The 17815-nt window shown below is 39.8% G+C and overlaps 1 protein-coding gene across 5 annotated transcripts in view; it reads left to right on the top strand.

The window, feature by feature from the left end:
• The window catches only part of pde4dip (phosphodiesterase 4D interacting protein), a 72189-nt gene that overhangs the window by 16736 nt on the left and 37638 nt on the right, over positions 1 to 17815 (top strand). For 2 of the 5 annotated variants that reach the window (XM_053242409.1, XM_053242408.1), the window contains exon 1: positions 13206 to 16943. In XM_053242409.1, the coding sequence (XP_053098384.1) occupies positions 15735 to 16943 (1209 nt within the window). In that variant the 5' untranslated portion in view covers positions 13206 to 15734. Of the gene's footprint in view, positions 1 to 6104; positions 6219 to 8260; positions 8338 to 10555; positions 10677 to 11258; positions 11402 to 11487; positions 11645 to 12884; positions 12939 to 13202; positions 16944 to 17815 lie in introns of those variants that run through there. The other 3 variants (XM_053242411.1, XM_053242410.1, XM_053242412.1) reach the window with 3 other exon arrangements.

The following is a 17815-nucleotide window of genomic DNA, read 5'->3' as shown; positions in this document are numbered from 1 at the left end:
TTCCAAGGCTTTATGGATTGGATGGTGGAGCTGATCCATTTAAAAACCCTATCATCCTCTCTCATCACTGAAAACAAATGTGCGTGTAATGTATGGGGTGTTAACAGAGTGCTAGTGATGGTGTCTTATCAGAGGTGATGAACGATCTCCAGCCTTGATGTAAGAGTCAGAAACAGATTATGAAGCTCTTGCATGTAAGAGAGTAAGAGAGCACATAAGAGGAGCCTTGCAGAGAAAATATGTGAATTTTACTAATAAGAGAAAATTCCATAAACTGGTTTAAAGAGATCTGAATAAAATGAGAGAGTGAATGACAAAGAAAGAGAAAGAAACTCGCTCTGTCTGACTAGAGGTTGTAATTTAAAACAAAACAAAAAAAAAACACCTCCTCAACTCGAAATTCCTACTTGGGAACTCGGGGTAGTTTCTCAACTGTGAGTGGCTCGGAGTTCAGAATAAGACGTCAATTCAACATGGCTGCTCACAGCATCAGAAGTAAACAAACTAGCACTTCTTATCTTTAAATGATTTATACTGTATATACAAGTATTTGCTTTAGATCAATCAGCATACAGACATATTTACTTGTTAAATCTATAACACTGACTATACAGGAAAATATACATTACTCATCACAGCTAGCTGGCTTGCTTGTTGCTAACAAGAGACGAACATGGAGGCATCCATGTTTTTTTTCCCCCCACTTTGTGCCGTGAACGTATGGAGGTTAAAAACAATCAATGTCATTCCGTTCGGTAAATGGAAGGCAGGATTAGCCTATATTCTAGTTTACTGGTGCTTTGGTGGCGTTATAGTTCACAGATAAGAGAGGAAGAGTCCAAGCCTAAATCTTAGCCTCTCAGTGGGAGTATCAATCCCACAGGATGGATCTGAGCTATACTACAAGGCCATCTGTCATACAGCGTACTCAGGGATGGAGCAGGGATGGAGCTCTTCCTGTGGTAAAATATCACAAGCCGTAGGGCCAGCAAGGTTAGTGGAACCGAGGCAGCAACATTAGATCTTGAGCCAAGAATCCACAGGTCTGGCTTAGGGTTACAGCTCGAAAAGCCATTTGGATGGCTTTGGACGCTTAGATTGCACCATGCTGGACTGTGGATTTGCTTGAGGTTATAAAAGGTGGAAAAAAAGGAGTGAGACAAATAATGGCCATTGTGCTGTGTGTGAGTACCAGATGTATGAAGCATTTCGGCTGAAACTCTTCCAAGTCACTTTGGTGTGTCAGGTTTTATGCAAAAAGACTCAACAACAACACGCTAGATTTTAGGGCAGCCGTATGTCCCTGGTGTGTGTCCACGCCTTCTCCGTGCAAACCCTCCCAACACACAGACTCACATATACACAGACGTTTCACTCCGACGCAGTCGTCACTGCAGGGAACAAGGGTGTGGGTGTCTGAGTCAGACTCTGTTTTTCTGTCTGCACTGTGTTGTGCTGTGTGTGAATGTATGTGTGTATATGTGTGTGTGTTTACACCGCTGTGCAGCTGGCACGCTTTCTGGAAAAGCTCTCCCCCCTGTTTCAGTAAGATGCTGGCAAAGGGGTAAAGGGCTCAGAACTGAGCCCTGCACACACACACACACACACACACACACACACACACGCTACTGGCACTCTCCCTTGCCACCACATCTGGGAGCAATTTACCCACCGAAATGAAAGAGAACTGGGGGGAAGGTTGCGGAGAAGAAAAGAAGGGGTGTATTAGAGGGAAGTGGGACAGCAGGAAGGAGAAAGACAATAGTATTTAGGATGAATTGTGTAATTAATCTTATTGTTGTCACAAAATCTTAGCCAGCATGAAAAGAAACATCTTTCAATTAGTGTACAGAATACAACAGTGATATATTTCGAGTAATGTACACAACTGAGTGATATTATGCTCAATTCCTTGCCAGTAGTACAAAATACAATAAGTAAAGTGCTTTTTATTGTCATTCCACTATATATCCTGAATACATCTGAATGAAAGACCCCAGGATCATGATGCAACACATAAGAATACAGTGATGCAGTACACAGGACTACATAAAATAAAATACATGACAGTGTGTGACGAGTGCAAACAAAAAATACATTAAAATACATTTAATAAATGAATTAAATCACCTCAGGAGCAACTGTACCTGATTACTTCTGTTAAGAACAACGAGCTATGGCTGCTACGCCTGTGTCACATGTTCAAGACCGATTTTATGCCTGATTTAAGTTGCTGTTCAATAAAGACACAGCAGTCCTCAGCCTGTCAGTGTGTGTTTTACATGAACACATGTGCCATGCCCTTCAGCAATTTGGAAATCTGACATAAACACAGAAGTTGCCCCCAAACAAGACTGCTTTACTGGACTGTAAAATTGCAGCTAATGTTATAGCTTCTGGATTTAGTTTGAGACAGTCGGTGAGCTTTGACCTTTTTTTTTTTTTTTCTTTTTGTAAATTAGTCTTCCTAAAAAGTTTTCATTCTTAAACACATCCTTTGGAGCATTTCATTGAACACACATTATGTTTACAATGCTTTAATTATTTAAAAAAAATGAATTATATGCCTTTGATTCCTTTAAGTACAATTTTATTGATATGAAATAGGTCAAAAAAAGCTTATCACTATTTAATGTGAGTTTGATCAAATGCATATGTCTGATCTCAAGAAGAGACTGTTAATGATTTTATTATTATTTTTTTTTAGAAAAAGAAATAGGCGATTGTCTCTCATGTTTAATTTGGGATGCTCTAGTTGGTCCCTGAAAGCTGTTCACAGACATAATTGTCTGCTTTCTGGTCTTTTAAACAATGACCATTTTGAATGTCAGAGAATTTTCCAACATCTGGTTAGGGCATAAGAGAGCTCAATACATCAGCTGAGTTCAAAAGGCAGAGAACATTTGTATGTATTTCTAGCTCGGAGAGGTGGGAATGCTCGTTTATTATCTTGATATGTGTTTATTCTGAAATTTCACTGCCTTTGAATAATAAAGATACTTGTAGGAAGCTTGTACTAGTAGAAATAGTACTCATTTAATGCTTCTCCACAAATTCTCACATAATTGGTCTTTTTTTTTTTTTTTTTGCCTCAGTCTACCAAAAGAGCACGAATTAACAACAAGGTGTAATAATTACAGTGGATTACTGTTTGAAGTGAAATATTGTAAAAGCATATTTTATAAGACTTTATAAGATTTCTGGCATCCCAACCACTAGGTGGCCAAGATGAACAGATGAACAGGTTAAGCATGCGCTGCAATAAATATCATCATAGCAAGTGAAAATATCTTGAATTATAGTCAAATGTATCTAGTATTTCCTATAATAAGATTACAGTAAACCAAATATAAGATTATTAAACCTATTTCTATACATTTTTGAACCTAATTTCAAGCTTTTGGCTGATCATTTTGCTTCTTTCTAGAAATAAATGCTTAAAATTAGAAATAGAACAAGAAGATTTCAAGCTTGAAATAAGCCAAATATGTCTAGAAAAAGGTTTAATAATCTTATATTTGGTTTATTGTAATCTTATCATCTTACTATAGTCAAGATATCTTGCTAAGATGTCATTTTTTGCACGGTATTTACAGACTCACTTAGATTTGCATGCTGAAGTACAAATACAAGTCTATAATTCTACAAAAATGAGGTTTTAGAGCTTTAATGATTAAATGGGATTGGAAAATAGAAATATGAAAGCGTGATAATCCGCAAATCCTTTTTAATGGTGTAATTCATAATGTCATATAACCTTCCTAGGGGGACTCATAGTGATGGCAGTTTGTTTGAAATAAAGACATGCTTATTTCTTTATCTCATATAACCTTTATGCTTCCTGGTGTATGTGCGCATACACAGCTCATAAGCTCTCTAATCACTCCATGTCTAAACAAATCAAACTATGATTTTCATCCCTATAGCAAAAATGCTGGGCTTCCAAAAGAAGGGCAAACCATTCCTATAATGAACAGAGGGCTTTTTATTCATTTAGGATTTGATTAAAGCCAGAGAGACAGCATTATTGGACTTGCAAATACACACACTAACAAAAATGACTTTATTTTGTCTATTAACTGAGACATGACATGTGAAAGAGGATATCATGTACTTATAAATCACACTGCATTCTTAAGAAAGACATCTTAAAGGTTGTGTCTCTGGTTTATTTGACAAATTGGAAAGGCTACAAGCTGTTTTTCAAGCTGCTCATGTTGAAAACTCTGTTGTTACCACAATGCAAGTTGCTTAGAGCTATTTTGGCAAAGCTTATAAGTGTTGCTATTGATTTCCAAGTTATTAGGTGCAGACAGAGGATTCCTATTATTGATATTCTAAATGTAAGTAAGTTTTTGATTCAGGATCACATGAAGCAGGTTCCATGGCATGTCCTCCTGGGTCTTGATAAATGGGTTAGTTGCTTTGCTTGTTCACGAGAGGCTGTCACTGATGTTAAGGGAGCGATCCCAGATCGGAATTCCACAGTGACAGCTGAAACAAGACGCTTCGCAAAAATAACCCAGTGCTCCTGTCTGACAGGGCCTGTTTCATATATGCTCAAGACTTTTTAATACCATACTGCCCCCTTATGGTTAAAGACTATAGTAAGGTAACTAACTAACTAACTAACTAACTAAATAAATAAATAAATAAATAAACATAAATAAAGTGGGGTCCAAAATTCTGAGACCACATTGAAAATCTGGGATTTTTTTTTTAATTGAAACTGGAAAGAACAGTTTGACAATTCTAAACCAAAACAAAAAAAGGAAATGTGCAACATCTTGACTATTCAGTGTTCAACATGTTGCACTATTTCTTGGTCACTATTTAAATTGAAGCTAATGTGTGATATTGACCATGTTAACTCCTTGGTACAGAAGGTCAGATTTTCCATGAGTCTTATCTCTTCTATTGATGCATGTGTTCAGACGACACTCTGATGGATTTGATCTAACATGGATCATCAGGTTTAACGCAAACTTTTGGAGTCTGTGCCAGCTGGAGTGCACACTGTCATTAAAGCAAAAAAGGGGACGTACCAGATAATAAGAAGCCCTAAAATTCATGTAAAGATTCTACTTATCACTCAAGTTATTGCTGATAATATCGTTTATAATGAAAACCTTTGTGCTAAATTGAAAGTTTGCGTTTTCACTAGTGGGCTCAGACTTTAGGACCCCACTGTGTGTATGTGTGTATGTATATAACAATAAAGACCTATATAACAATACGTATACACAAATATGTTTCATGTTTGACAGCTGGCTCCTGAAATCTTGCAGGAAGAATAAACCACAACTCATGGACACATTTTCATTTCATGTATTCGAATAATCAGCTGCACATGTGCAATACAGTATCCACCAATGACTGAAACAAGCTTTCTGCTTTTCACCCAAATGAAAGCGAGAACATGCTCCATATCTGGTGCTGATTAATAAGAATTCTGACATGTTGGATGCTTGATTTTATCGTGTTGTGCTTACATAATTGTGTTAACACTGTGTGGACATGGTTAAATATGCAGTAGTGAACTATAAGCTGTGGTATTACACACACACACACACACACACACACACACACACACATGCATGAAGAATATGCCAACCAGACAGAGAGATGGAGAGAGTGTGGGCCCCACATCCAGTTGTCTCCTGTTTGATTTGGTGGGTTTAATAACAGGATCAGCTAACACCAGTTGTGTGTGTTCCCTCCACTGCACTGCTCCTGCCTGGCAGAGATTCTTATGTTAAAAAAAGTAACACACCCTGCTCCCCCCCCCCCACACACACATACACACACACATCAAACTTCTCTGAGCAGGAGGTCCCTCTATCTCACTTACAACTCCCAGTTGTTGTTGTTGACAGTGATCTACAGTTAGACAGCATTTAAGTGTCATGCTTTTTTCATTTTTTTTGTTTTCTTAATTAGTTTAATTAGTATAGTTTATTATTTTTTCTTTTCTTTGGTGTGTGTTAGCATTTTATAATCAGTATTTGAGACTTCCTGAGGCAGTATGGTGCAGGGATGAGGGGTCCAAGGACCCCACAGGGAAACACAGAATGACGTCTAATGGCTATCGCACCATCTCGCAGCACCTCAATGACCTGAAGAAGGAGAATTTCAGCCTGAAACTGCGCATCTACTTTTTGGAGGAGAGGATCCAGGGGAAGTTTGAGGACGGCAGCAGTGAGGATGTTCACAGGAAGGTCAGTAGAACTGAATAAAACTAATGGAGCAGTCAGCGATAAACTAGACTTACTGTATTAATAACTCCTGGTGGACTGGAATTTCAGGACTTTTTCCTTCGGGTATGTGTCTGTCAGTTATGCGGTACATCAAAACTGTTAAAACAGTTGAATATTAGTGGAATGCAGGCTTATTCGTGTTCCATATTGTACTGTGTTTTTGTTTAGTCTTGCTGAGAGCCCCCTGTGAATGAAATGTGAAAGGAGTTATGCAGCCAGTTGTGTAGATACTGAAAAATGGTCAAGCTTTAGAAATGATACTGACACCAGCAGGGAGCCATTTCATTGGTTTACTGGTCAGCTTAACTGTTTTTCAACTGCTTTAGTCGAAGGAATGGAGTGGACAGCACACACATTTTTCATCCAAACTGCACACACTCTGCATTCACACTTTCATACAAACTGCACACACTCTGCATTCACACTTTCATATAAAGCGCACACACTCTGCATTCACACTTTCATACAAACTGCACACACTCTGCATTCACACTTTCATCCTAACTGCACACACTCTGCATTCACACTTTCATACAAACTGCACACAATCTGCATTCACAGCTTTCATATAAAGTGCACACACACCACATACACACTTTCATATAAAGCGCACACACTCTGCATACACAGCTTTCATACAAACTGCACACACTCTGCATTCACACTTTTATACAAAGCGCACACACTCTGCATACACACTTTCATCCAAACTGCACACACTCTGCATTCACACTTTTATATAAAGCGCACACACTCTGTATTCACATTTTCATACACACTGCACACACTCTGCATTCACACTTTCATACAAACTGCACACACTCTGCATTCACACTTTCATACAAACTGCACACAATCTGCATTCACACTTTCATACAAACTGCACACAATCTGCATTCACACTTTTATACAAACTGCACACAGTCTGCATTCACAGCTTTCATATAAAGTGCACACACACCACATACACACTTTCATATAAAGTGCACACACACCACATACACACTTTCATATAAAGTGCACACACACCACATACACACTTTCATATAAAGTGCACACACTCTGCATACACAGCTTTCATACAAACTGCACACACTCTGCATTCACACTTTTATACAAAGCGCACACACTCTGCATACACACTTTCATCCAAACTGCACACACTCTGCATACACACTTTCATCCAAACTGCATACACTCTGCCTACACATTTTCATATAAATTTCACATTCTGCATTCACATTTTAATAAAAAGCGCACACACTCTGCATTCACACTTTTATACAAATTTCACACACTCTGCATACACACTTTCATACAAAGTGACGGCAGTTTAATCAGATTTGTAATTAATATCAGTTTTGATCATTTGCAATAGGGAATCTTTATTCTCTGTGGCATGATTATATTATTATTGTTTTGGAAGAGGATCCAAAGCAACCAGAAAGTAAGAGCTATTCCTGCTTAACTTTCTCAAACTGACCTTCTCTGTTCTAAAGGCCCACTGACCCACATGCGCTAAATCTGAGCTAGCAACATGAAAGTTATTCTGGAGTGCAACTGTAATGGTGAACTGGGAGAGAGTAGGAGAGACAGTGCATGCCTGTGGTGGGGGTGAGCAGGTGGCTACTGTCTATCCATCTATTTTTGTCCCACCTTACACCCAGGAGACTGTACAGAGTGTACAGAGCTTCAGGGAGCAGCTTAAACTTTGATAAAAACCTGAGTGTATTTTACAGATTAATCTGAAAGGTACAATGCAGCTTGAGAGAAACAAACTCTAGTGATTACTGCATGTGGAAAAAAAAACCCCTGCAAAAATGTGAAATTATAGTTCCTTGGAACTGAAGCTCATGCCATTTTTGGACACTTTATTTATTTATTTTGATCAAGTAAAATGCTTATAATAATAATAATAATAATAATAATAATAATAATAATGTTTTTGAAATGAGTAGGCACATAAAGATTAAATGGCTTTTTTTTTTTTTTTTGCTTTGCAGAACATTGAGCTGAAGGTTGAGGTGGAAAGCTTGAAGCAGGAGCTACTGGAGAGACAACAGCAGCTTGACAAGGCCCTGTAAGTATCTTGGTGCAATGTCACTTATACTAGTTTTTTTACAACATTGTGGTGCAGTAGATTATATGTTCACATTAGAAATAAATACACATTTAGTTATTATATTAAAGAGTAAAAGTACAGTATAGTACTGGTGCATTTCCTGCAGTACTGTGTTGTTGAATTCTCATTTGCAGAAAAAAGTGAAAAGTGTTGATTAATTTTCTATAACAGCGTGACTCTGACAATAGTGCCGGCTGCAACGCACTCGTAATAATATGCTATCGTTTCTATAGTAATGCCTAATTCACAGAGACTTGTATGGTAAACACTCTGCGTAAGTGGATTTAAAAAGTTGTGTTGTAATCGTTGATGTGGTGAAGTTTCTTTGAGGAGACGTTTATTTAACATTTATGGAAGGAGTCTCCAGTGTCAGAGCTTTGGAAGAGTCAGGAGTAAAGCTGTAACTTCCAGATGGAGGGCTTTGCGGATTCTCGGTAACATGACAAGCTGCATTTCTTGTCTCCTTGACTTCAAGAGAGAGAAAAAGGAGGCTGGGGAGTGATTGGGAATGACTGTTTGCAGCTTTTATAGCGTAAGCAGTAACAGAAACTAACTTGTTTACAGACATTCCACAACGTTAAATGTAACCATAAATGGGTAAAAAGTATGACATTGTTCTTTAATAAATAAAAATAGTTAGCATTGGCAAATTGCTAAGGTATAAGAGGAATAAAACACTTTATGATGCTGTTATAAGAAAATAAGCAACCAGGGTGGTAACAGTAGCTCTGGTTTGTGTCGGGCCCCGTCACACCGTTGATTACTTTCCTATAACTGCACATCCCAAAGTGTTTTATTTCTTACATATTATGTGCTATATTTTTACAATAATAATAAATAACGACTAGTCGTTTTTGGTATGATATGAATCAGGATAATTATTTAAAAACCTACAGTCACACCATATAAGGGATATATGAATACTTTTTTACATACCCTTCTTATTTTAAATTATTTTAAATTTATTAATGATTATGCTTTTTTACTACTTGGAATATTCCTACAGCTATTAACATGTGTGATGTAATACTTGGCACCCTTGAGTAAAGTGAAACCCTTGAATAAACACACACACACACACACACAAAAACATTTCTGTTATTGAGTCTCCTAACCAGCAGCCCGTCTCAGTCTCCAGGTTTCTGTCCCTCTATCGATGTGTATATCCGCTTCACACAGACATTTCAAGCATGACACAGCCGATGAACTGATACAAAAGGCCACGGGATAACTGCCAGACCTTTATCAGACACTTCTGCAGTGAAGTGGAAGCGTTCACACGATCCAACAGTCGCCTGAGTAATATTCCGTTGAGGGACACTATTTGACCTCGTCCACATGAACACACACACACACACACACACAAACTGTATGGAAAGCTGACCTTCTCTAGTGTCTAACCACACAGCCAAGCTGCTCATACACTGTCAGAGCCCTAGTGACTGTGTTTTAGGAAATGACTTGCATATACAAGCAGGTATTAGGGACTTAGCATAATCACTTTTCAATCACCTTCCTTGTTAAAGCTCACATGTGACATCATTAGGTTATAAAGTATTGTTTGCTAAGTCACATTTCTATCACATGCTGCATTGAGCACTGCTGATGGTGATGCTGAGGTGGCTACTGTTCTTACCAAACTCTCATTAACATCACAATTCACCCAGTTGTGTTTCTGTTACATCTATAACTAAGGTTCAGTTCTATTCTTTGTCTTTTTGTCTGTAGTCATGTTCAATTTTACATTTATAGAACACTATTCTTTATGAAATAGTGGCTGGTTTGGTAGTGTAGGTCCAGTCAGACAGACTATAGGGTCACAGATGTGGTGACTGTTAGGAGCAGACAGCCGCAAGACTGGAGAAACAGCCCAAGTGGGACGTGCCCAATGAGAAACAGTCTCTCTCTCTCTCTCTCTCTCTCTCTCTCTCTTACACACACACTCACAATGGAAATGCAGTCTAGATATTTTATAGAATCTTAAAGGTCTGATTATAAGTAAACAATTATACAGTGTATTATACAGTTATAAGGCAGGGATAATTAATTGCTGGATTCTTCCAAATGGCCATTTTTCACATTCGTGAGTTTATTGTGCTTTCCTGAGTCTTATACAAAGCCACACTTCTTTCACATTGATGCTTCCTAAAGTTCATTTCATTCTTTGCCCTGAAAGCACAATAGAGACGCTGACTAATCAGAATGGAGCTGATGTGCAGAGTCACTGTGAGGAGAGGCAGCAGGAGATCTCCCACATTCAGGAGGTCCTGGAGAATAAGATCCAGCTGTTGCAGGAGGTATACACACACACACACACACACACACATTTTTTTTACTATCCTTGTGAGGACCTTCTAACATAATTATTAATGTCATTAATTAACACTATGTCTACACGTAAATCTAACACTAACCTTAACATCAGTAACCAAAAGAAAACCTTAGGGCTCTTTTAATATTCACAACTAGATGCTAGAGTTTTGGTAAAAAAAAAAAAAATAATAATAATAAAATAAAAAATAAAATAATAATAATTATAATAATTTTGAAAAAAAAAGTAGTTTTCTTCAAGGAGAACAGCCATATTTTCCACCAAGATATAAAAACACACCCTGGAAACACACACACACACACACAAACACACACACATACACATTAATGAAACTTTTTTTAAATTATTTTTTACATCCATATTTAAGACAATCCAACTTTGCATATTTTATATGTTATATTTTTACTTGAATATCATCTTCAGCTCAAACTGGTCTCTAGTCACTATTATATTTCTGGAGATATTAAAACATCTATCCTTGTCTCCTCCCTCCATAAAGTGCATTAAATTTACAGAAGGATTACTGCTTTTGTGATTTGGCCATCAGGAGGCTAAGCTTGCACGAAGTGAAGCTGAAAAAATGGCTTCCCTGGCTGCCTCAGAGTCCCAGCGCTGTGTGGATCTGGAGAACATGATGATGGAGATGGAGACTAAAGAGACACAGGAGGAAATGCTGGCTGAAAAAGAGAGGTGAGCAAATGCGAGTCATGTGAAAAGGCAGATCTAAGTATCGGTACTCTGTATGCACATGTAAATGTTTAAATCTGTGCTCTCAGGCTGATTCAGACATTAACTGAGGCTCTGGCTAGTAAAGAGGAGGAAGTAACATCTGTGCATGAAGAGAGGGACTCGCTTACTCACAGAGTAGCTCAGCTGGAGGAAGAGCTGCAGGGCTTGAGCAAGTCGCTTCAGCAGAAAGAGAAGGATGTAAAGGTATGCTGCAGTAAATACCCACAATGCAACACCAAATTTTTGGAATCAACAACATGACATTATCATTATCTGATGCTCCTTATTGTAGTGCATTCTTACTCTAAGTTGTCATTAAAAAGCAAAATAAAAATACACTCAGAAATACACCCACTTTATTAGGAACACCTGTACGCCTGCAGATTCATGCCATTATCCAATCAGCCAATCATGTGGCAGCAGTGCAATGCATCAAATCATGCAGATACAGGTCAATAGCTACAGTTAATGTTCATATCAAACAGCTAAAGATTTGAAAAAACACCTGATCTTTTCCCAAGGACTTTTCTGACTTCAACATCAAGGTGTTTCTGCCTGTGGAACTCTCACTCGCTGGATGCTTTTTGTTTTCCGCACCATTCTGTGAGACTGTTTTGTGTGAAAATCCCAGAAGATCAGCAGTTTATGAAATAACAGCAACTGGGCGCTGCAGCAAAAAAGGCTGCCCACTGCTCCGGGTGTGTGTTCGCAGTGTGTGTGTGTGTGTGTGTGTGTGTGTGTTCACTACTGTGTGTGTACACTTGGATGGGTTAAATGCAGAGCACAAATTCCGAGTATGGGTCACCATACTTGGCCACAAGTCACTTCACTTCACTTCACTTCACTTCATACCATAGTCAAAATTGCTGGGATCAAATTTTTTTTCCCTATTCCCCATTCTGATGTTTGACCTATATCTGCATGATTTTATATGTTTTGTTGCTGCCTCATGATTGGCCGATTGGACAAGTGGACAGTCAGTGTATATTTCATCTTTTTATATCTTTTGGACAAAAAACAAATGTGAAACCCAAGAAGTAGTGCAGTTCATTCAGTGTGATTACAGTCCAGTGCACATCATTCTAACTTCTGCTAAATGGCTGCAACGGCTCAGATATCTGCATGTATTTATAAATACACACACACACACACACACACACACACACACAGATACCACTGTATGTAGGTCAGTAAGCACTAGAGCATATACAGGCCTACTGCAATGTTTTTTTTTCACAGATGAATTTATAAATATGTACAGTGTCTCTGTTTTCCAATTACGTATGTACCTATTCCTATGAGTAAATATAACGTGCATAAATAATGATATATGTCAGTACAGTGCAGTTCTCTGCCAGGATGCACTCTGTACTTTATGTTGCACATGAACGCAGATGCTTTATCCTTCTCATTTTAATCAATAATGTCACGAATCTTTTAACAGATCCTCAAGGAAGAACTGGAGTTTGGGAAAAATCTCAAGCAACTTGAAATGCAGGTCAGAACTGCTATTTATCTATCTATCTATCTATCTATCTATCTATCTATCCACACAAGAGAATGTACAATGAATTGGTCTTACTGTAAGTATTGCCCTAGAGTGAGTCTTTCCCCCATATTATTATTATTATTATTATTATTATTATTATTATTAATAATGAAGATGAATGGGTTGTTAATGGACAGTGAGAGAGTGACATCTAGTGGACATGTTTTATAAGAGCAAGTAATTGATGATGCAGCAGGTTTTGGAACACACACACACACACACACACACACACACACACAATATTAATCCCTTCAAATACCAAACCCTTCAGATTTGTCCAGTTTTTTCTTTGTTTTCTTATATTTTTGCATTTTTGAGAATCTACCCTTAAGCATGAGATCAGTTAAATGTTGTGTCACTTTAAACTCCCTGCAGAAAATGACGCCATCTCTTTATAAAAAAAATAAATAAATCCACAAATTCTTTTCATAAATAAAATCATTTTCCACAGAGAGAGCCAGTGTAAAAGTGATCATTTATCTAGGCCAATGTAGCATTCATATTAATATTTATATGACCTGTGAGTACCATTTGTAATGTTTTGTCAGCAATTTTTTATTGCTTTTCAAACATTGTGGTCACACTTGCTTGGTCTTCTTAATTTGGGCACTATAGACGAAACGGTAGGCAGCTGAAATGGCCAGTGAATTGCTCTGACTCTTTGCTATTTCTGTCAACTGAAGCAATAAACATTGAGATCATGTTAGTAAAAAAAAGGCACTGATGCATTTGCTGATTAGGATAAATAGTTTTTTGATTAGGGCTTGTTTATGGGGGAGTACTGTTATGGCATCCTGTCTCTTTTGCCTAATACCCAGAGGCACTTTGGGTGATAAATTCACATAGTGACACCAAACAAACCTCCTAAATGTCCAAACTTTCCCCAAATACAAATGATATCTTTCTGTATTCAGTGGTTTATATGATTCATATGGCCATGTGCTTGGCTTGTCAGAAATGGATTTGCGTGCTGCATGTTAGCAGAAATGTCAGTGCTGCTGGTGAAGTCATCTGTGTAATGAAGAAAGCATGAATTTCTCTCATTCTCCTAGTGGAGAAAGATATAAACTATAGAAAAGTCGTGGTTAAATATAGACCTCTGGTCTGTCGCACTGATTTAACAGACAGGAACATTACCCTGAATGAACCAGTCTTCTTCTTCTTTTTTTCCAGTTACTGTAATGGTAATTCTTATTGCAGCAACTTCTAACCAGCATGTTTCCATCACTGAGGTTTCATGCAGGATTGATTTTGACCTCAAAACCATTTCCTGTCATGTGACCATGTCGTCAATATTTGGATTAGGACGCAGGTTTCCAACCCTGGTCCTGGACTATCCCCTGTCCTGTACATTTTGGTGTTTTCCCAGTGGTGCAGCGGGTACCATAGCAGTCTCACAGCTCCAGGGTTCCCGGTTCAATCCTGAGCTCGGGGTTACTGTGTGTATGGAGTGGGTTTCCTCCAGGTTCACAGGTTTCCTCCCACCTCCCAAAAACACGTCATTATAGGTCAACTGGCTGTGTGACATTGCCCCTGGGTGTGAATGTGTGTGTGATAGACTGGCATCCCATCCTGGGTGTGTTCCCACCTCACACCAGGCGTTCCGGGGATAGGCTTCAGATCCAGGATGAAGCAGTTAATGAAGATGAATGAAAGAATGAATGATTCAACTAATCAGCTAATTAACAGCCCTAAGTGTGTGTGTGTGTGGGTGTGTGTGTGTGTGTTAGAGCAGGGGAAACAGTACAATCTGCAGAACAGGGAGTTCTCCAACACCAGGGTTAGGATCCTGTGCTTTAGGGAAATAAGCTTCTGGTCCATGTGATATCAGAAGTCATGACAAGCAGCACTTTCACTTCTCTGTTAGAAGAAAAAAAGCCAAGAGCGCATGCTCAAAAGCACATACGTTCAAACCTTAACCGTTAAAATCCTCGTAAACCAATAACATTGTGATGTGTAACGTGGCCATGATGTGAGCTCAGGTTTGGACAGAGCTATCTCTCTGTTTCTGTTTCTGTGTGTGTGTGTGTGTTAGAAACAAAGCGGAATGACTGGCTAGCGGTTTCGGAGGGGAAATCGCAGAAAACAAATACACCCAATGCTTCTAAAACACGACTGTGTTTAAAAATAGGAATGAAACCAGTACTAGACAACACGAACACGTACAAAATGTACATAACAACACTTATTATCAACGAGTTTTTCTGTTAATAAAGAAAACTAAAAATCGTCGCCCCCCCCTTTTTGTGTGCAATGGTGCAGGCCGCTTTTCTGGCTTGTCTCCTGCATTGCCACATCTCTGTGCCGCTCTGTTAGAGAGGATCTCCTCAGAACTGGGAGGTGCCCTTAAGCTTTGGGGTTGTATTCAAGAAACTGCTTTATAGAAGAATTCTGCGGGGATTCATATCGTTTTCTGAGAGGTGATATATTTTGTTTTTGAGTGTGAATGGGTGAAACCTGGCACTGAGAGTGATGTGGAGAAGAAGCTGCCATGATTGCTCTCTCAGTATGAAGGTGTGGTGAGAAGACAGCTGACATCAGGAAAGTGTTTGAGAAGGACATTGCTTATGGTGGTTCAGCTCTGATAGAGATGTTCATCCACACGTTTAAGGAGGAACTAGGACATTTGCCTTCACAGTGAACTGAAATGTACAAGTGAAATATTTTAGTTGTATACACACACACACACACACACACACTGCAAGCTCTAATTTATCTACCAGACAACATCTACCAGAAGTTACAATGCTGGACTCCAAAACGAAGGACTTGTGTCGTATCTGTGCACGGGAGCTGTACGGTAACCAGCGTAGATGGATCTTCAACCCGACAGCCAAGCTGAGCCTGCAGGTGTTGCTGTCGCACGCTCTGGGCAGGCAGCTGTGCCGGGACGGGCGCAGAGAGTTCTCCTGCAGTAAGTGTGCCTTCATGCTGGACCGCATGTACCGCTTCGACACGGTGATAGCCCGTGTTGAGGCTCTGTCCATCGAGCGAATGCAAAAGCTTCTGCTGGAGAAAGACCGGCTTCGACAGTGCATAGCCGGACTCTACCGCAAAAACAATCCAGAAGAAATTGATTCCGAAATGGTTAAATCCACAGCAGAGGCTTCACTCGTAGACACGCCAGGCCCGTCTGATGCCAAGTACAGCTCTCTGTTAGAAGAGGATCTGACGTACTCTGTGTACGAGTGCTGGGCTGAACATCATTCTCAGGAACGCGCAACAGGTCCACACCAACAAGCTGCACATCACCACCACCAGTGCCATGCTGGATCGGAAGCCGGCACAGCGCAGCGCTCCAGGAAGTGCAGGGGATGCACCACATTGCGAGTGGCCGACTCTGACTACGAAGCCATCTGCAAAGTGCCTAGGAAGGTGGGCAGAAGCACCTCATGTGGACCCTCAACCCGCTACTCTGTTAGCAATCTGACCAGCACAGAAGAGACATGCCCTGAATCAGAACCTCAGGAGCCAGCCGCTCAGTCATCAAGTCTGACAGAGATCAGTCAAACTGCAGAAACCGCTGAGGAAGAAAACGTCAGTCTCAGTCCGGCAACATCGATCGAGTCACTGGATGCCACAGGTGACGTCAGTCAGCCCTGCTCATTAGTCCATTCAGACCTCCTGCAGGGACAGATGGAGGAGGAGAAGGTCATGACCCAGAGGTCCAGTACAGAGCAGAGCCCCAAAACTGCAGTGGAGCTGGCTCTCAGCCTGGTCAAAAGCTTCGAGTGTCGTCCAGTCCGTGCTTTTCGAGGCAGCCGACTGCCTGTACCAATCAAGCCTGTAGCCACGCACCAGATCCCTCAGGCAGCAACAGACTGCCCTTTCTCTCTCCAACCTGCTGATATGGTTCCTCTCAGCATCCAGCAGGAGCTGCAGCTGGACCTGGCTGAGATCGAGGCACTTTGGATGGATGATTATGTTCCATGTGGGCCTCTGGGCTTCCAGGAGGTAGTTGAGAAAATCTAGAAAATCACAAAGCAGCTAAAATTTAGCGTGATCCTTGTGATTATATATATATGTGTGTGTGTGTGTGTGTGTGTGTGTGTGTTTGATTAGGAAGCAGTGAAAAAGAGAAAGTTCTGTGACATATTGTTATCACTTGCCTGTAGACTGTGAACATATTTAGACATTTATGTGTCTGGAGAAGCCTCTTGGCTATATTTCCTAATCCTTTGATCACTCAGCATGCTCTTAGCAGCACATCCACTGCCATGACAACTGTTGTTGTAGGCAACAATTCTTATTACTTCTCAGAGGAGTTTTCCCTTGTTGTGTCTTTAAATGCACACACACACACTAAAGTAGTAGAGCTTATTATATTGCCTTTTCTTTCGCCATCACCATACAAATCACCATAGTAACGCAATGGTCTAAACAGTGTGTTCAGATCACGGCAGTGGTATAGCGGTGATAAAGCAGCAGGCAGTCATTAACACTGTGTTACTTGTTCAATCTCCAGTGTTCACACTGAGTCTGTGGCCCTAGACTGGACTGTCCAAGGCCAGCTTTAATCCATTAACACCACAGCAGGCAGTTCAAGACAAGATCCCGTGTACACTGTTCTTCCTTTGGGAGAGAATATAACCCTTGATCTCTGCTCTCTGGAATATAGATGAAAAGCAATGGACCACCATTAAGCAAATATATGCACAGGAAATACAAAAGACTTTTGCGATGAAGGAAAGTTGATGAATTTATGGATTTGGGCAGCTCGAGACATAGGACGAGGAGTGAAAGTAAGCGCAGATAGATTCAGACTGAAAATAAGGAAACGAATGACGTGCCATCCAGGAAAAAGGGACTTCCTGTGGAAGGCATAG

Source organism: Pangasianodon hypophthalmus, chromosome 19, assembly GCF_027358585.1.
Source record: "Pangasianodon hypophthalmus isolate fPanHyp1 chromosome 19, fPanHyp1.pri, whole genome shotgun sequence".
NCBI lineage: Eukaryota > Metazoa > Chordata > Actinopteri > Siluriformes > Pangasiidae > Pangasianodon > Pangasianodon hypophthalmus.
This window is presented reverse-complemented; position numbering and strand designations above follow the sequence as displayed.